At 41.5% G+C, this 20,626-nt stretch overlaps 1 protein-coding gene across 6 annotated transcripts in view; it reads left to right on the forward strand.

The window, feature by feature from the left end:
- The window catches only part of LOC124612379 (peroxisomal acyl-coenzyme A oxidase 3-like), a 143,056-nt gene that overhangs the window by 38,832 nt on the left and 83,598 nt on the right, over nt 1-20,626 (forward strand). For all 6 annotated transcript variants that reach the window (XM_047140550.1, XM_047140553.1, XM_047140552.1 and 3 more), the window contains exons 6-7: nt 4,914-5,204; nt 5,350-5,513. In XM_047140550.1, the coding sequence (XP_046996506.1) occupies nt 4,914-5,204; nt 5,350-5,513 (455 nt within the window). The remainder of the gene's footprint in view (nt 1-4,913; nt 5,205-5,349; nt 5,514-20,626) is intronic.

Here is a 20,626-nt window from a genome sequence, read left to right on the forward strand (position 1 = left end):
ATGTTTGTGTTTGTTTGTGTGTCTGTCGACCTGCCAGCACTTTCATTTGGTAAGTCACATCATCTTTGTTTTTAGATATATTTTTCCTACGTGGAATGTTTTCCTCTATTATAATGATACAAGATAACTTAGACAAAATTTATAGTTGGTGTGATGAATGGCAGATAGCTCTAAATGTAGAGAAATTAAGCTAATGCGGATGAACAGGAAAAATAAACTCATAATGTTTGAATACAGTGTTAGTAGTGTGCTGCTTGATACAGTCACGTTGTTTAAATATCTCAGTGTAACATTGCAAAATGACACGATATGGAATGAGCATGTGAGGATTTTGGCAGGGAGGGCAAATGGTCAACTTTGGTTCATTGGAAGAATTTTAGGAAAGTGTGGTTTGTCTGTAAAGAAGATTGCATATCAGACACTAGTGAAACTGATAATAGTGGCTAACAGGCAAAAATTCTAACAATCAAGGAAGTATGATCGGGCGAGAAAGCAGGGCCAAGTGCTGGTAGAAGTAACACAACACCTTAATTCTAATGCATTTATTAAAACCAGCTAAAATACAATATACAATCTGCCAAGATAATGAATATAGGGAGAATCAAACCTTAAGAAACTAGTTCATCAACAATTTAACATTGTACCACGCAACATAGTACTGCGTGTGCCTTAAGGGCTGCAATCGCAAAGAAAGCCTGAAGGGCCAATTTAGCAAGAATACATATAACGTGTTCAGCCTGAAGGGCTAGTAAATTTGCAAACCAAAATTCACTTAACTTCAAAATCTAAGATATAAAAAGGCAATACCACAGACAAAGAAAATATTCAAATATAAATGTATGAACAGAAGGTTTGAGCCTGAAGGGCCACCAAAATAGTTAACTAGACTTAAGTTAAAGAGCAGATTTTCCAACAGTTTAGGCAAGGCAGTGTGAAACAATAAAGAGGCCTGAAGGGCCGTGCAGCTTCCAAGTAAGGGGCCTGAAGGATCAAATTAACAACATAAGAAAATCTTAAAAATATCAACTGGAAAATAACAAGTGCTTATTAACAACTCAACCTTAAGGGCCAGGTAATAAATGAAATTAGTCAAACAAATTTTGCAATAAGTAAGTAATGGCCAGGAATGTATCAGTAAGCTGGCCTTAAGGGCCCCAGTACACTAATAAGGGAGGTTAAGTATTAAAACCAGATTTCAAAGCCTAAGGGCTGTAGAGCTTCCAAAAGGGGGGCCGAAGGGCCAATTCATCAAGGTACTTAATAAACAGCTGAGCCTGAAGGGCTGCCCGATAGTTAAGGTTAAGCCAGTTCTCAAAAATAGACGGCCAATCAACAAATTTATCAGTAATTGAGCCTTAAGGGCCACAGTACATTTAGAATCCACATTAAGCATTAAGAACTATCATCCAGTGAAGAAATTCCCTAAAACTTAGCAACCTTAAATAAATCAATTGATACTATCCAGCTTAAAACCTAGGGACAACAATACATGCATATACTTCTAAAAGGTAAACTTGCATAAAATCTAAATTTAAAATGCAAACAATTGCACACCAACATGGCCACCAAATTTACAAAAGTTTAACCACAGTTGCTGAGTATGAAATACAAGCAGCTGCAAGGCTACCAATCAGTCATCGTGCCCTAATATCATGATTTACAATCTTCAGGTAGTACGAAATGGGGAAAATACAAGGTGAGCCCGAATGAGGTATTAAATGATGCGCTTCAATTACAAATAATTAAACCGCAGCGTAAAGCTGCCACATTTCACAAACTGGAGTAAAAGCCACCAGCTCAATCGACACTGTTCATATAGGCGAACATACAAATAAAATTCTCTAACCCTGTAAAATTTTCAGTCTAAAAGGGGGCTGATAATAACACACGGTATTAAAACAATCTTTAAGATAAACACATGCTCCAACAACTTTTAAGGTATGCACAGCCACGTACTTCACAAATTTATTTTCTTTCTCTCTCATACATAGATCATGTAGGCTTGGAACTGACTACCAAATTGGTCACAAGAATCAATAGATAGCCACCAACACATCAGTACCTAATTGGACAGTCTCCTAGCGAGACATGACAGAGCAACAGTTCACAGTCACAGCCTTTGATTCAACATGTTCTACTATCCTCGTTTTACAGCATCGACATGCCCGGAGTGCCTACTGCCATTTTTAACCAAGCAATTCATGCTCACGTTGACGCCTAACCAAGGAACCAGCCCAGCAGTACAAGAACAACCTACACACTCGAAGTCAAACTCCGCAAACGCAGTGCAGAACTAACATTCAACCTTTTCCTTCATAGGTTCAGAACCAGTGAGCTAACCCGGTGGACAGAAAACACACAATGTCGGCGGCAGCAACATAAAGAAAGTTGCAAACACCACCCTAATAAAAGGCAATAGAAAGTCAAAAGCACAATGGCAATAGTGAAATATACTCAACTTCAGTCTGAGAGGAAAACCTGCCTCCCTCAGTGCTCAAAACATTCCCGGAGCAACTGTCCTCGGCGACTCACACTATTCTCCAGAACAGCAACATGACAGCTCCTTATTTCAATTCTCTTCCGACAAGAACAAGCATAATCGGAGCTAATGGCTTCTCCAAGTCAGACTCGCTATGCCGTAGAACCTCACGGTGGAATGAGCCGGCCGACACCACACAAACCACCGCAAGTAAGACCAACAAGCACTTCCGGAGTCGATGGCCTACTGCCATGCTTCACGACTCAGTCACTCCACTCCACCGACCTAGAGGGCAGGGCATGAGATGAGGAGAACAGACGGCACCGCCACGCAGAAAAGCAGCGGGGGAAGCCAAGGCGTAACTAGGGCGCGTGTTTAAATGAGATGGTCAGAAGCACGTCTCAGCTAGTGTGACCTATTCTTGAGTACTGCTTGAGTCTTTGGTATCTGCACACTTCAGATTAAAGGCATATATCAAAGCAGTTGAGAGGCAGGCTGCTAGGTTTATTAGTGGCAGGTCCAAACAACACACAAGTGTTACATATAGATGCTTCAGAAACTCAAATGGGAATCCTTGGAGGGAAGGCAATGCCCTTTCGGAGGAACACTATTAAGAAAATGTAGAGAACCAGCATTTGATGCTGAGTGCAAAATGATCCTACTGCGGGCAAAATAAGGACAATGTAAGGACCACGAAGATAAGGTACGAGAAAGTAGGGCCCAGATAGAGGCATATAGATGGTTGTTTTCCCCTCGTTTTATCTTCAAGTGGAACAGGAAAGGAAACAACCAGCAGTGGTACCGATTACCCCCCACCATACACTGTATGGTGGTTTGTGGAGTATGTATGTAGATGTAGATGTAGATGTACAGATAGATGTAGATTTTATAGTCACTCATCATATGACTCTAACAGTGATGGGGGAGTATTAAAAGAAAGTTTTTTTGGTAAAGCACTGTTTGCAGTTGACCTCCCATTTCCAAAACCTACATCTTTGTCACAAGAAGAGTGCAAAATTCCATGTTATTTTGCCACAGTGAAGCTTCTCCTCTTACAAAATACACAGTGACATCATATCATTGTAGAAAATTAACTAATGAAAGGAGGATATTTAATTACAGATTATCTAGGGGAAGAAGGTCTGTAGAATGTTCTTTTGATATGTTAGTGTCAAAGTTCCAAATGTTCAATACTTCAACACAATGTAATATGAATAAAATTAATGTGATAGCTCATGATATTTGTGTGTTTCATAACTTTATATGAATTTCTGGTGACTTATATCCTGTCACCTGTGAAGCACAGTGTAGATCTCCCTGTTGAGAACTCACATCAGAATGCATGGAACCAAAAAGGATACACAAACCATTCTGTGGAGTTGAGAAATTGGCTCTTTAGTTTCTTTGTTAGCCAAGTGGAGCCTTATCTTAGCAGAACCAAGAGTATATGTAGCTACATACTTAGAGGATCTGGCATTACATTACACCTAGAAAATCATTAAAAAGAGTTGCAGACATTTTTCATAACAAACCACATCACATACTTTAGTTTTTTTCTGTATCTTCTTTCTCTTCTACAGATAAATTAAATGAATTTAAATTATTGCTTCACTGAATTTTCTTCCCACTGTGTTTCTTCAGTGTTCGTGGTACTGTGTGCAGCATTACTGCAATTTTAAATATGTCGATATGTCTCCTCAAGACCAAAAACTGAATATTGAACTTAGGATTGTCCCTGATTTTCCTGCATTCAGTAACAATAGCACAACCAAATAAGAAACTTTTGTAAACTGTTACTAACACAGGCTTGGTGCATGACAGTAGAGGAACATGCACATTCATCAGGCATACAACTTGGTATGCAGCATCAGTCTTGAAGATGCTGCTCTGCTAGATTCCGTTTCCTTCCTCTAAGGCTTCAAGCTTTTAGCACCGGATCACTTGTCTTGTCATTCCAGTGGGCACCCTGGCCTAGAGTAATACTTTTATCACAGTTGGCAGGTTGCAATGTCACTAACAACATAAATGAGGAAAAAAATCAAATTTTATTGATATTTCAGGCTTTTGGATTTCCATTTGAAAACTGGTACACCCCAGGTTTTGACATCTTATGCCAAAGTTTATCTGTGTGGTAGAGCTGTCCCTGGCATGAAGTTATAAGAAATACTACATTGATCACAAGGTTGGCAGGATGGCTGCTGCAGAGGTGTAGCCTAATGTTTATAATGATCGAGTTCTTAACAAATTCTGACTATAAACATTTTTGTGTGTCTTGCATAAAATGTTTGAAGTGCTGTAACACAGTGTGTCTCATGAAAACGTGTACATGAACTGAACATGTTTAATTACTTCTAAATTTTGTCTAATGTTATAACCAGGAGGGATGCTGAGTATAAAAACCTACATAAACCATTTGAAACATCTTTCTTTGCAGGAAAATGTTGCACTCATGGAATAGTATATGCAAGGCTTATTACGCCGGATAAAACAGACCATGGACTACATGCATTTGTTGTTCCCATAAGGAATCCAGCAACTCTTAAGCCTTTTGCTGGTGTAATTGTTGGTGATATGGGAGAGAAGATTGGTCTGAATGGAATTGATAATGGTTTTGTGATATTCAATAAGTACAGGATACCCCGTGAGAACCTCCTAAATAAAACAGGAGATGTAACACCAGAAGGAAATTATGTTAGTCCATTTAAAGACCCAAATAAAAGACTAGGTTTGTATCACATGTTGTTATAAATTAAATGAATTTAATTCATAGGCATTACTTATGAAATCAGATTTTAAAAATTTGGTTGTTAAATTGAAATGCTGAAACTGGATCAGGTTGTTTTGATATAAGAATAATTTCACAATTTTAGGAGCCTCACTCGGAGCACTGTCTGGAGGCCGAGTGACTATTATATCAATAGGTGTGTGCTATCTTATGAAAGCAATTCCCACTGCCATTCGATATGCTGCAGTACGTTCAAATGATACACCAGTTACAGGAAGTTCATCTGCTTTGATAGAAAACCAGTATAAGGTAAGTTGTCACTTAGTATTAGCATAGGAGTAACTGATGCCTGAGACTGTTAAATGTTTTGCTACCAAAGCAGTGTGAAAGAAATATTATGTCAGACTTGTGATGCATGTTAAATGGCATGTAGCTGAGTTGCTGTCTCTATTCTATGCACAACATTCCTACGACCGATACAGTCATCTTCTTCAGCTGAAAGCTGTGCCATTACGTGTTCTTGTTGCCAGGACTCCAACCAGACTGTGAACTATTTTTGGTCTCTATCTGCTATGATGAGTTCAGCTTCTGACGCCCACTACACCCTTCGATGCTATTTTGTTTTACAGAGCCCATACTGATAGTCTATGAATCACACATTCACTCAGCTTTTACCACCTCTGGTAGATGTGATAACTGGTGAAATCTTAATAGAGTTGACAGACCCCAAGCCTTGTTTAAATTCAAACTTCCATCCTAGTATGTTAAGGTTTCTGACACTATCTTTCAGTACACTCCTTAAGTATGCTGTTCCAGAAATGCATTTGGAAAATCTCTAAAGTCATATTTACAGCATCACTGCTTTTATTCCATTGAAGAATATTTAAATTTGTGAAATGTGTTATATAAATACTTGTGTGTAAAGTGTATTATTGTAAGCTTAAATATGTATGCCTTGAAATTACTTTCAGCCTGTATATTTATAACTTGACTTGTCCAATGTCTTATGCATAAGCTGCTATGTAGACAACAGGACCAATAAAATACAATCTACAATCTACAACTTTGAAAGAGGTTCAATTTAAACAAAGCATGTTGTCCGGCACTCAGTTTATTAATATCTCATTGGCCTCACATCCACCACAGCAGGGAAAAGCTGTGGAAGTCTGTCTTTCACAGAATATTGGTGCAGACTGTGAAAAACAAAAGAGCATTAAATGGCGTAGTGCATGTTTAATGCAGTAACTTTATTTAAACCTTGCATCAAGAATAAAATATATGGTATGTTTTACTTTTATAAAGCAGTCCTTGAAATAAATCGGTGCTTAAAACACCTTTGGTAAAGTGAGCTGTTCCAAATCCTCAAAGGGGAAGATGCAAGGTACAGGAAATGATAATTTTCATTACTTCTGAATAACTTCCTGAAACTTAGGCATTTCTTGGCTGAAATGTACACGAAACTTACTATTTATTTTTTCGTATTTCCTAATTTGTACAGAAACCAGACGGCAGTTATAAGAGTCGAGGGACATGAAAGGGAAGCAGCTGTTGGGAAGGGAGTAAGACAGGGTTGTAGCCTCTCCCCGATGTTATTCAATCTGTATATTGAGCAAGCAGTAAAGGAAACAAAAGAAAAATTCGGAGTAGGTATTAAAATCCATGGAGAAGAAATAAAAACTTTGAGGTTCGCCGATGACATTGTAATTCTGTCAGAGACAGCAAAGGACTTGGAAGAGCAGTTGAATGGAATAGATAGCATCTTGAAAGGAGGATATAAGATGAACATCAACAAAAGCAAAACAAGGATAATGGAATGTAGTCGAATTAAGTCAGGTGAAGCTGAGGGAATTAGATTAGGAAATGAGACACTTAAAGTAGTAAAGGAGTTTTGCTATGTGGGGAGCAAAATAACTGATGATGGTCGAAGTAGAGAGGATATAAAATGTAGACTGGCAATGGCAAGGAAAGCGTTTCTGAAGAAGAGAAATTTGTTAATATCGAGTATAGATTTAAATGTCAGGAAGTTGTGTCTGAAAGTATTTGTATGGAGTGTGGCCTTGTATGGAAGTGAAACATGGACGATAAATAGTTCGGACAGGAAGAGAATAGAAGCTTTCGAAATGTGGTGCTACAGAAGAATGCTGAAGATTAGATGGGTAGATCACATAACTAATGAGGAGGTATTGAATAGGATTGGGGAGAAGAGAAGTTTGTGGCACAACTTGACCAGAAGAAGGGATCGGTTGGTAGGACATGTTCTGAGGCATCAAGGGATCACCAATTTAGTATTGGAGGGCAGTGTGGAGGGTAAAAATCGTAGAGGGAGACCAAGAGATGAATACACTAAGCAGATTCAGAAGGATGTAGGTTGCAGTAGGTACTGGGAGATGAAGAAGCTTGCACAGGATAGAGTAGCATGGAGAGCTGCATCAAACCAGAAGAGAAATTTGTTAATATCGAGTATAGATTTAAATGTCAGGAAGTCGTTTCTGAAAGTATTTGTATGGAGTGTGGCCTTGTATGGAAGTGAAACATGGACGATAAATAGTTCGGACAGGAAGAGAATAGAAGCTTTCGAAATGTGGTGCTACAGAAGAATGCTGAAGATTAGATGGGTAGATCACATAACTAATGAGGAGGTATTGAATAGGATTGGGGAGAAGAGAAGTTTGTGGCACAACTTGACCAGAAGAAGGGATCGGTTGGTAGGACATGTTCTGAGGCATCAAGGGATCACCAATTTAGTATTGGAGGGCAGTGTGGAGGGTAAAAATCGTAGAGGGAGACCAAGAGAATAATACACTAAGCAGTTTCATACACTAAGGTCCCGAGTTCGAGTCTCGGTCGGGCACACAGTTTTAATCTGCCAGGAAGTTTCTTAACAACAACAACATTTCCTAGTTGTCATTTTTCCCCCAACAAATGTGTTTAAATAGTATATGTAAGCAACAGATTTTACCGTGCTTTTCAATTTATATATGTCAATACTGCTTAAGTTGCCCATTTCCATTTTTAGTAGTATCACATTAAATGCTTGGCTTTTGCTGCAAGCAATTTAATATACAACTTGAAAAACTTGTCGAAAATCCTTAACTGCAGAGAATAAAAATTGATCTAAGCCAAGAGGACTTCTTGTAGTGATTGTACATCTCTGTTGTGTTACACAACTGAGAAATATTTTTACTTGCATACCAGTCAAATAAGACTAATCTTTTTTAGAACTACACTGGCAGAAAGTGAGAAAATGGAAGTGTTACCTTGCAAAGGCCAAATTGAATATATATGTAACCTTGTGGAGAAGTTTATCATGTAATAGTTATTAAATAATTAAACTGATGTCAGTGATCAATATGTTTGAGATGCAACACAAACGGGCACACATACACTTCATATGCATTGTGGTATGGAAGTAAACAGTATACAGATGTCACCTTGTGGGAATTTTTGCCATGCCGGAAACACGATTTGTGTCATTTAGTGAAGATTGCTGTCTGGAGTGTGATATGAAAGTACTTTATATCTTTTTCCAAATCATTTTGCAATTTGTTTTGATCCTTGGATGACTTTACTAGATGATAAACAGCAGCATCATCTGCAAACAACCTAATAAGGCTGCATATATTGTCTCCTAAATAGTTTATATAGTTATGGAACAGTAGAGGGTCTATAACACTACCTTGTGGAATGCCAGAAACAATTACTGATGACTTTCTGTCAGTTACTATGAACTGTGATCTCTCTGACAGTAAAAACTTGAATTCAGTCATGTAACTCTGATGATATTCCATAAGCATGCAAGTTGATTACAAGCCACCTGTGAGGTATGGTGTCAGAAGCCTTCTGGGAAACTAGAAATACAGAATCAATTTGAAATCCCCTGTTGACAATACTCAACACTTCATGTGAGTAAGGAGCTAGTTGTGTTTCACGTGAACAATGTTCTCTAAATCCATGTTGACTGTGTGTCAATAGACAATTCTCTGCAAGGTAATTAATAATGTTCAAATGCAAAATATGTTCCAATTCCCTGCTGCATATTGACGTTAATGATATGGGCTTGTGGTTTAGTGGATTATTCCTACTTTCTTTCTTGAATATTAGTGTGACCTGTGCAGCTTTCCAGTCTTTGGGTGCAGATCTTTCGTCGCATGAGTGGTTGTATATGATTTTTAAGTATGGAGCTGTCTCACCAGCATGTTCTGAAAGGAACCTAATTGCTATACAATCTGGACTGAAAAACTTGCTTCTGTTATGATTTAAGTTGCTTCAGTACTCTGAGGATATCTACTTGTAAGTTACTCGTGTTGACAGCAGCTCGTGAACTGAATTCTGGAATACTTACTTCGTCGTCTTTGGAGAATGAATTTCAGAGGGTTGTATTCAGTAACTCTGCTTTAGCAGTAGTTCATCGATAAAAATTGGGTTATTTTGAAAATCAGCTGTATGCAAACACAATTAATTTATTTTTTATTTTTATATTTACCCAGACATGTTTCGACACCTGTGTGTCATCTTCTGTGGGTCATATTTTTATTACTGTAAAGTGCAATATCAAATTTATAATAATTTATCTATTGTAGGCCAAAGAATTAAAATATGTGCATTTTGCTTTGTATTGTTTAGACCCTCACCTTTAAATTACACCGCTAAATGAACTGCATTATTATACATCAGTTTTTGTACCATTTTTTGACATTTTTGGCAGCATGTCATCTGAAAACTAGCCGTGAAGAAAAATTATTGTGTACTTCTGAAGAACTGTTTCATTGGTGGAGGCTGCGTGCATTTCTGTACTTACATTTTTCATCCTGTTGCACATAACCTCTACCCACGAAACAGTTCTTCACAAATACACAATAATTGTTCTTCATGGCTAGTTTGCAGATGACACGCTGTCAAAAAATGACTAAAAGGGGCACAAAAACCGATGTATAATAATGCAGTTCATTTAGCGATGTAATTTTAAGACGAGTGTCTAAACAAAACAAAGCGAAATGCACATATTGTAATTCTTAGGCCACAATAGCTAAATTATTATAAATTTGATATTGTACTTTACAGAAATAAAAATTTGACCCACAGAAGATGGCACATAGGTGTCGAAACATGTCTGGGTAAATATATAAATAAAAAATAAATTAATTATGTTTGCACAAGGCTGCTTTTCAAAACAACTAAATTTTTAAATTGCAAACACAGAAAAACATCAAGAGGAGCTTCAAACCTTAGTAAAATGAGGCCATCAATAGTATTTCCATAGCTATCCAGCAGAGATAGTGTAGTTTACATATGACCGGAATCTATTTGGATTTTCTGCCAGGTTTTGAGACAAAGTTTCATTTAGGAAACCATAATAAGCGTCTCATATTATATTCCATGCTAAGTCTTGAGTTTCTGTAAAAGATCACCAATTGTGGGAATTTTGCATTTGTTTAAGTTTGGCATGCTTTTTTCGTTGTTTCTGCAACAGTGTTCTGACCTGTTTTGTAAATCATGTGGGATCGGCTCCATCTTTTGTTAATTTATTTGATATAAATCTCCCAATTGCTGTCAATTCTATTTCTTTGAGTTTAAGCCACATCTGGTGTAACTTACATTGTTAAATTGGATGGAGCAGAGATTGTCTCCCAAGAAGGTGTCAAAGAAATTTTTATCCCTTTTTTAAGTAGATATATTTTTCATTTATTTTTTGTGTATTTGGGAGTTACGGTATTCAGTCTTGCGACAACCCTATGTTCATTAATCCCAGTATCCATTTTGTTGCTCGTTAATAGCTCAGAATCATTTGTTGCTAGCGGTCAAGTGTGTTTTGACTGCCATTTAGTATTTGAGTGGGCCTGTGCACTAATTGGTCGAAATAATTTTCAGAGAAACATTTAGCATAACCTTAGATGATGTTTTATGCATACCTCTAGATTTAAACATGTATTTTCACCAACGTATCAAGAGTAAATTGAAGTCACCAACAACTATAATTATTTAAGTCGGGTGATTGTTTGGAATTAGACTCATATCTTCTTTGAACCTTTCAGCAATTGTATCATCTGAGTTGGGAGGTTGGGAAAAGGATTCAGTTATTATTTTATTCTGGTTGCCATGAATGACCTGTACCCATACTAACTCACAGGAACTGTCTACTTCAATTTCACTACAAGATAACTTGCTAAGAAGAACGGCAAATGTACACTGTGAAAAATCAAATCTCTGTTAGCAGATGAGCCAGACTTTCACTTAGCAAACACAAAAGTGGTTGGCGGATGCAGTGAAGTGGGAAAGCTATAATGCGTGCAGTACATCAGTGAAAGGTGTCTGTGTGATGCTGCCTGGACAGCAGCCATGGTAGAACTGATACTGTGGCAACAGTCATAGATCAGACCTGACTGAGCAGAAGGCTTTTTGCTGACAATTACAGAAAACAGGAAGCTGTTTAGTGCTCCCTAGTACACTGAAACACATCTATAAAAATACAGTGAATCCCCACTTTTACACTTTTCAAGGGACTTCAAAAAGCTGGTGTAAAATGTGGGAAATAATGTTTTAAGCTGTAAAAGTTACGTATAGGATACCCCCTTGCATTTTTGCACTTTCTGTATGATATATCTACATGACAGACATCAAAAGGCTTGTCAGGGACGTATTTACTATCTAATAAAGGTTTATTATCTAATAAAAACCGCTGATGAGACCGGAACTGATAACTGTCTGGAAGTAGGAACGTTCGACTCAGTTTCATACATCATAATCGATGGTTTTGAAATTCTGCAGCTGTCATTCTTTATTTAAATAATGAAACACTGCACTGCTTATGCATTTTTTTCATGCTTAGCAGGAAGCGTTTCAAGAATTTTTTCTCATTGTGAAGTGGAAATGTATACATAAGCATTTTGTGTGGTGCTTGAATATTTTTTATTGTGTGTCTCTTGCACTGTAGTCGTCTTTTTGAGGTTATCAGGTACTGTGTCTCCTCAGTTATGTGGAAAACCACACACATGCAAACTATCAATTGTTTGTTTGTGTAACATCACAAAAAATACATAAGTAAGTAGTGCACTTGACAACGAGAATAAATTCTTGAAACACATTCTGCTCAGCATGAAAAATATACGTAACTGGCGCTATGTTTAAACCCAAAACATTTGAGCAACGCAAAGTGGATGACGGTGTCAACTAGCGCTACAAGTGGTCAAATGCCAAAACATGCTAATGGTTCAACAAAGGTGTCACAATGTTTAGAACTATCACAAAACTGCATTTGTGCATTAGAGACAGTTTGGAAATGCTTGTGATTGGTAATGATATCTTTATTTGAACAATCCTAGTTACTCCCACCAGCCATCGTGCCAATTAGAGCTTGGCAGTGGCGAGAGATATGGCACAAATTGTTTCAACTGTTACATGTTTACTGGTTCAAATCCACTGAGTAGAATGCCCTGGTGTCAAGAAACCTCGTAATTTTTGTAAACACTACTGGACGGCCAACATGATGCCAGCATCATTTTTTTCTCAATGAACATTTTTTTGTTAATGTATTTTTTGTTAATGCATAAATCACGGGAAAATTATAGATATGTTGATGCAAGATCAGGTGCAAATTAATGTTGTGGACATAGCAAATTTGATGGGAACAATAAAAAATGTCGTAAACATGGGGAAAATGTTAATTCGGGGAATGTAAAAGCAGGGTTGTACTGTAATCAATTTCTGATTATGTAATGTAACTGGATAGAGAAAACGTCTTCTCACCAAGTGGCAGCAGGAGAAACCATATGCGAAGGTTAAAGAAATGTGTAAGCTTTCGGAGTCAGTGTCTCCTCCTTGTGGCCGAAGGGTTTAAGAGGAAGGAAGAGTGCTGAAGGAAAGGACTGGTGAAGTTAAGGAAATCGGAAGAGTTAAGGAAATATCGTACTAAACCCTGGGTCAGGAGACATGTACCGGACAAGTTGAGAAGAAAAGACTGACTGACTGGGAATTGCCTTCGACAAGCCTTGTAACTGTTAATGTCTGCTCCCTTTATATCAACATCCCCCTGTGCATGGTATGTCTGCTGCTGAGCATTACTGACCTGATTCAAAACCCACAATGTTCCTCATGCTCACCATAATTAACTTTATGCTTACAAAGAAGTACTTTACCTTTGAGGGTGAGACATACAAACATCAGAGGTATGGCCAAGGGAACCGGGATGGCTCCTTCCTATGCCAGCTGTTTCATGGACCACTTAGAGGGGGCTTTTCTGGGATCTATTAGCCTTCATTCCTTGGTTCAGATTTACGCACATTGATGACATCTTTGCTATATGGATTCATGTTGAGGGTGACCTGTTCAATTTTTGGAGTCACTAATACATTTTACCAGTTAAATTTCACTGGTCTTATTCAGAATCTCTTTGTACTTTCCTTGATGCTGATCTCATCCTCACCAAGGATCAGCTACTCATTTCTGTTTACATTAAACCTGTCAACAAACAACAGTACTTACGTTTCGACAGTTGTCATTCTTTTCATGCCAACGTTGCCTAGGCAAACATATTTGTTCAGATGCAGACTCTTTACAGCAATACAACACAATTCTCACCCCACCCTTCATTGTACATATGTACCCCACCAGCCTAATTGGAAAGCAGATTTTGTGGGGCATCACATCCAATCCTGGTACTGCTGTTCCCTTCAAAATACATTTTAGGAGTACACCTCTTGTCATTCAGTATTATCCCAGTCTTCAGTGTATTAATCAAGCTACTTTGACAAGGCTATGACTTCCTGAAATTGTACCCTGAAATGAGGTCCGTTCTGTCTTACATTAGACCCACCAACCTAGAATAGCTTTCTCGCTGCCCCCGACCTCCTCAATAATTTGGCCAGTCCCTGTGCCCCCTTCTGCATCCATATTTCCCTCTGGATCGCCCTTACTTCTATGATGGTACCCGCAGCAAGACTTGTCTTCTGCAACCTTCTACCACCAACTGTACCCCTGCAGGTACGGGGGTTAGAATAGGCCCGAGGTATTCCTGCCTGTCGTAAGAGGCAACTAAAAGGTGTCTCACACCTTTCGGCCTTTGTGTGATGTTCCCCTGTCAGGTTTGACCTCCATTTTTCTAAATTTTCCCGAAGAACGAGCCAATTGGGAAAGGGCACCTTACATGGTGCATCATGTCCATTGTGCATTGAGATCTTTAGCCCACTTTCTCATTGTCACATTGCAGTCCTGCTCATTCTCCATCTCTTGGGCGAGGACACCTTCCTGGGTGTGTTTTCCACCACGCACTGTGCTGTGTTGCTTTCTGTGCCAACAGTGACCATGGACTTCTTAGTACCTCATATCCAGCACAGTAGCCAGTCTGTTGTGGTGGGGCCGCCATGTACCCTGTTGGTTGTAGCGCCCTGACAACACAGGAATCGCTCTGCTGATGCCTGTGCCGTTAACTCCCCATGTATGCCATGGAGTAGATGCCCATCTCCCTGGGGCATCGGGACTCCTGGAAATGGTCATCCTCCCAGGTGGCCCTAGCTGATTCTGGGTGGCACCCGTGGGGAGGGCCCCTGGTTGGAGTGGGTGGCATCAGGGCAGATGACATGCCATGAAGCATAGTATGTCATCTCTTGCTGGTGGTCTGCCACCAGCAGCCTCTAAGCGGGCAAAGTCTAACTTCAATGTTAAGAAATATGATCACAAATCGTTCCCCTCCCCGGCCACACCATGGGAGGAACGTCAGGCTATGGATGGCAGTGAAGCTTATTCGCCATGGTACCTCATATGTATGATAGTTGATGTGGAATCTTTCATGTCCATGAAGCCTCAGTTTTTTGTGAAGCGTTTGGAGGACAAGTTTGGAGAGGTGTAGGGCTTGTCCAAATTACGTACTGGGTCAGTCTTGATAAAAACAGCATCCTCTGCCCAGTCACAGGCACTACCCGCTTGTGACAAGTTGGGGGATGTTTCTGTTACCATCACGCCCCATAAGGGCTTAAATATGGTCCGGGTATTATATTCCACCGGGACCTTCTTTTGGAGTGTGACGACGAGCTGTGCACCAATTTAGAACAGTGAGCCGTTCATTTCGTCCGGCACGACCATCGGGGTCTAAGTGTAAACAGGTTGCCACCGATGCCTTCATCTGGGCCTTTGAGGGTGACACATTGCCCGAGAAGGTCAAGGTGATGGTCTACCGCTGTGACGTCAAGCCATATATCCCTCCCCGATGTGGTGCTTTAAGTGCTGGAAGTTCGGCCATATGTCTTCCTGCTGAACTTCCAGCATCACATGTTGAGATCGTGGATGTCCATCACATCCCAATACTCCATGTGCCCTGCCTCCCATCTGTGTCAACTGCAGAGAACATCATTCACCTTGCTCGCCAGACTGCAGGATTTTACAGAAAGAGAGGAAAATCATGGAATATAAGACCCTGGACTGACTGACATACACTGAGGCTAAGAGGAAATTTGAGCACCTACATCCTGTCTCTATGACCTCTTACGCAGCCAGAGACAGAAGACTATACCTGCCCCCTTGATGGTTGGAGGCACTTCACTCCCTGTTGATCCTGCTGCACCATCTACTTCTGAAGCAACACCTCCCCAACCATTGGGGGTATCAGTCCCCACTTCTGAGCCAGAGGAGCATAAGTCTTCTTTGGCTCCTCTCACTAGGAAGGGGTCCCTTGGGTCAATCCCTTCCCAGGTTTCTGCTAGTGGGAAAGACGACACCTGCATGTGGCTGAAGAGCCCAAAAGCAGCTGGTCATAGGCTTCATGCTCATCCTCAGTCCCAGAGACTGAATCAGTGAAGTCCTCCGAGCCAGGGAAACCCAAGGAGCAATGAGAAAAATCCAAAAAGAAGGTCTCCGAGACCAAGGGAATTGCGGTCCGCGGATGAGGTGGAGATTTTGGCGTCCGCTGAGGACCTAGATTTTGCTGGACCCTCAGACACAATGTATATAGACTGCTCAGGCAAAAACTTGGTGGCAGCAGGTGATCCTGAGGTGTAAACTGCCTCATTGAATGTTACATGCCTTCCCAGTCTCACGATGTCATCCTGCAGTGGAATTACTGCAGTTTTCTCCACCGCCTGGCTGAGCTGTGGCAGCTGTTAAGCTTTACACCTGCTTTCTGCATTGCCCTCCAGGAAACCTGCTTCCCAGCAATGCAGACCCCTGCCCTCTGCAGCTATGAGGGATACCACAGGAACCGTAGCGACTCTTTCGAGTGTCAGGTGGAGTTTGCATTTATGTCCTAAACTCAGTCAGTAGTGAAACTGTGCCGCTTCAAACCCCTCTTGAAGCTGTGGCTGTCAGAATAAAGACGACACAGGAGATAACTGTCTGCAGTGCATATCTTCCTCCAGATGGTGCAGTATCCGTCAATGTATTAACTGCACTGATTGATCAACTCCCTGAACCTTTCCTACTTTTGGGGATTTAAACACCCTTGTGGGGTGGCACCGTCCTTATTGGCCGAGGCAGAGATGTTGGAACTTTACTGTCTCAGTTCAACTTCTGCTTCTTAAATCCTGGGGCCGCCACACATTTCAGTGTGGCTCATGGAAGTTACTTGGCCATCGATTTATAAATTTGCAGCCTAGGACTTCTCCCATCTATCCACTGGAGAGCACATGATGACCTGTGTGGTAGAGCCCACTTTCCCATCTTCCTGTCACTGTCCCAGCGTCAGGCTCACGGGCATCTGCCCAGATAAGCTTTAAACAAGGCAGACTGGGAAACTTTCACCTCTGCTGTTACCATTGAATCTTCCCCACATGGTAACATTGATGTTATGGTTGAGCAGGTGACTACAACAATCGTTTCTGTAGCAGAAAACACGATCACTCGCTCTTTAGGATGCCCCTGGCAAAAGACTGTCGCTCGGTAGTCACCGGAAGTCGCTGAAGCAATTAACGAGTGTGCCGGTGAGCTCCACAGTGGCATAAGCAGCACCGTTACCTGGAGCACCTCATAGCCTTTAAACGGCTCCATGCCTGTGTTCACCAACTCATCAAATGACGGAAGTAGGAGTTTTGGGAGAGATATGTCTCAACCATTGGGTGTCATACGTCAGCTTCCCAAGTCTGGGCAAATATCAAATGTGTTTTTGGGTACCTGGTGTTAACATAAATGGTGTGTTGTCTACCAGCGCAAACGCCATTGCTGAGCACTTTGCCGAGCACTATGCTCGAGCCTCTGCGAAAGGCTGGGAGGTAATTCTACGACACACTCTCCAACAGCAGCTGGAAGGGAAGGTCCTTTCATTCACTACACGCCACAGTGAATCCTATAAGGCCCCAGTTACAGAGTGGGAGCTGCTCCGTGCCTTTGCACATTGCCCCACCACAGTTCCTGGGCCAGATCGGATCCACTGTCAGATGATTAGACATCTTTCATCTGACTACAAGTGACATCTCCTCATCATCTGCAACTAGATCTGGTGCGGTGACGTCTTTCCATTGCAATGGCGACAGAGCACCATCATTCCGGTGCTCAAACCTGGTAAAAACCCACTTGATGTGGATAGCTATCAGCCCATCAGCCTCACCAACATTCTTTGTAAACTGCTGGAATGTATGGCGTGTCAGCAGTTGGGCTGGACCCTGGAGTCACGTGGCCTACTGGCTCCATGTCAGAGCAGTTTCCACCAGGCTCACTCTACCAATGATAATCTTGTGTCCCTCGAGTCTGCCATCGAAACAGCCTTTTCCAGACGCCAACATCTGGTTGCCATCTTTTTTGATTTACGAAAAACGTATGACACCAGCTGGCGACATCATATCCTTGCCACATTATACGAGTGGGGTCTCCGAGGCCTGCTTCCGATTTTTATCCAAAATTTCCTGTCGTTTCGTACTTTCTGTGTCCAAGTTGGTGCCTTCCATAGTTCCCCCCATATCCAGGAGAATAGGCTCTGTATTGAGTGTGTCTCTATTTTTAGTGGCCATTACTGGTCTAGCAGCAGCTGTCAGGCTGTCTGTCTCACCTTCTTTGTATGTGGACGACTTCTGCATTTTGTACTGGTGGTGCTGAGCAGCGCCTACAGGGAGCCATCCACAAGGTGCAGTCGTGGACTCTAGCCCACGGTTTACAGTTTACGGCTGCAAAGTCATGTGTTATGCACTTCTGTCGGCATATTACCATTCATCCAGAACCAGAACTTTACCTTAATGATGATCCACTCACTGTAGTGGATACATATCAATTCTTAGGGCTGGTTTTCGATGCCCAATTGACTTGGCTTCCTCACCTTCGTCAGCTTAAGTGGAAGTGCTGGCAGCACCTCAATGTCTTCTGCTACCTGAGCAACACCAACTGGGGTGCAGATCGCTCTACGCTGCTGCAGCTCTACAGAGCCCTTGTTCAATCCTGTCTTGACTATAGGAGTCTGGTTTATGGTTTGGCAGTGCCCTCAGCATTGTGTTTACTCAAGCTAGTGCACCACTGTGGCATTCGCCTAGCAACAGGAGCTTTTAGGATGAATCCGGTGACCAGCGTCCTTGTGGAGGCTGGAGTCCCTCCATTGCAGGTTAGGTGTGCACAACTGCTGGCCAGTTACATTGCACACCTTCGTAGTTCTCATGTGTGTCCGAATCACCTTTTCCTTTTCCCACTCATGGCGGTTCATCTCCTGCATCGGCGACCCAGGTCAGGGCTTCTGATTGTGGTTTATGTCCGATCCCTTCTTTCCAAACTGGGTTCTTGCCTTTACCACCTATAGTTGAGGTCCATGCATGTACACCTCCGTGGTGTACCCCTAGGCCGTGGCTTTGCATGGACCTTTCACATGGCCCTAAGGACTCACTTAACCCCGTAGCTCTCCGCTGCTACTTCCTCTCGATTCTTGACATGTACCAAGGCCACAAAGTGGTTTACACTGATAACTCGATGGCTGATGCTCACGTCAGCTTCACGTATGTCCATGGAGGACATACTGAACAGCATTCCTTGCCCGATGGCTGCAGTGTTTTCACTGCCAAGCTGTGGTGGCTATATCTCGTGCTCTTGGGCGCATCCGTTCATGCCCTGGGGAGTCGTTTCTTGTGTGTACTGAATCCTTAAGCAGCCTACAAGCTATCGACCTGTGCTACCCTCACCATCCTTTGGTAGTGACCATCCAGGAATCCATCTATGGCTTGGAACAGTCCAGTTGTTCAGTGGTGTTTGTCTGGACCCCAGGTCACGTCGGAATCCCGGCAACGAACTTGCTGACAGGCTGGCCAAACAGGCTACACGGAAAACACTTGTGGAGATTGGCTTCTCTGCAACTGACCTGCATTCAGTACTATGCTGCAAAGTTTTGCGGCTTTTGGAGATGAAATGACATAAGCTCAGCACGCACAACAAACTGCGTGCCAGTAAGGAGACTACGAATGTGTGGCAGTCCTCCATGTGGGCCTCTCTCAGGGATTCTGTGCTTCTCTATCGGCTCTGCATTGGCCACACTTGGGTGACACACGGCTACCCCATGCACTGTGATGACCCACCTCAGTGTCAGTGCTGTGACCCATATTTTGGTGAGCTGTCATTCTGTGGCTGCCCTGATGCGGACTCTTCAGTTACCGGCCACATTGCCATTAATTTTAGCTGACAACGTCTCATTGGCTAATTTAGTTTTACATTTTATACGTGATGGTGGGTTTCATCATTCTATATAAGTTTTAGTGCATGTCCTTTATCCCTTTGTGTTCTCCACTCTAATGATTTTAAGGTGGATGTTTTAATGTGTCGCAGAGTGGGTGGCTTTTCATTTTTATCCTCGTGGTCGGCCAGCCACGGTCATCTGCTCTCTTGTTTTTACCCCTTCTACCTTTTTCTTGCTTCTCTCAGTGGTTTTCTTTTCCTGCTTTGACCATAGTAGTGTTGGCTGTCCTTCTGTTGTTCTTGTGGTTCTCTTCCTTTCTCATGTTATTGTGCTGTATGTCTCCTTTCTGTTCTTCTTTCCCGTGTGTAATTATTTTACTGGGAACAAGAGACCAATGACCTCACAGTTTGGTCTCTCCCCCCCCCCCCCTCCCTCCCCCCCTTTTAAACCAACTAACCACCACCTGTACCAACCCTGTAACTGGGGGAACATATGCTGTCAAAGGGAGAGCCATCTGAGGGGAGATAAGGAAAGGATAAATATTTTATTTCAAATTCTATAATAATGCATCACATCACCAATAACTTGAATCTTTCTGCAATTAAGAGCTCCTTTAAGCCATACGGACACAGACTCTGTCTCATTTATTTTATGATGATTCCGTGTCCTGAAAACCAATGACATTTTAGGCATATAGTAAGATGTACCAATGTCTCTGTTATAGACCTCACATATCTGAAATGTCCAATATGCAATAACCTCTCAACTGTTAAAAGTCTCAAGGCCAGCTTCAGTGTCTACTTTAATACCATGTAATACAGCCACTGTAACCCAACCATTTCCATGTCGATTAGCGTCT

This window comes from Schistocerca americana, chromosome 4 (genome assembly GCF_021461395.2).
Source record: "Schistocerca americana isolate TAMUIC-IGC-003095 chromosome 4, iqSchAmer2.1, whole genome shotgun sequence".
NCBI classification, from domain to species: Eukaryota; Metazoa; Arthropoda; class Insecta; order Orthoptera; family Acrididae; genus Schistocerca; species Schistocerca americana.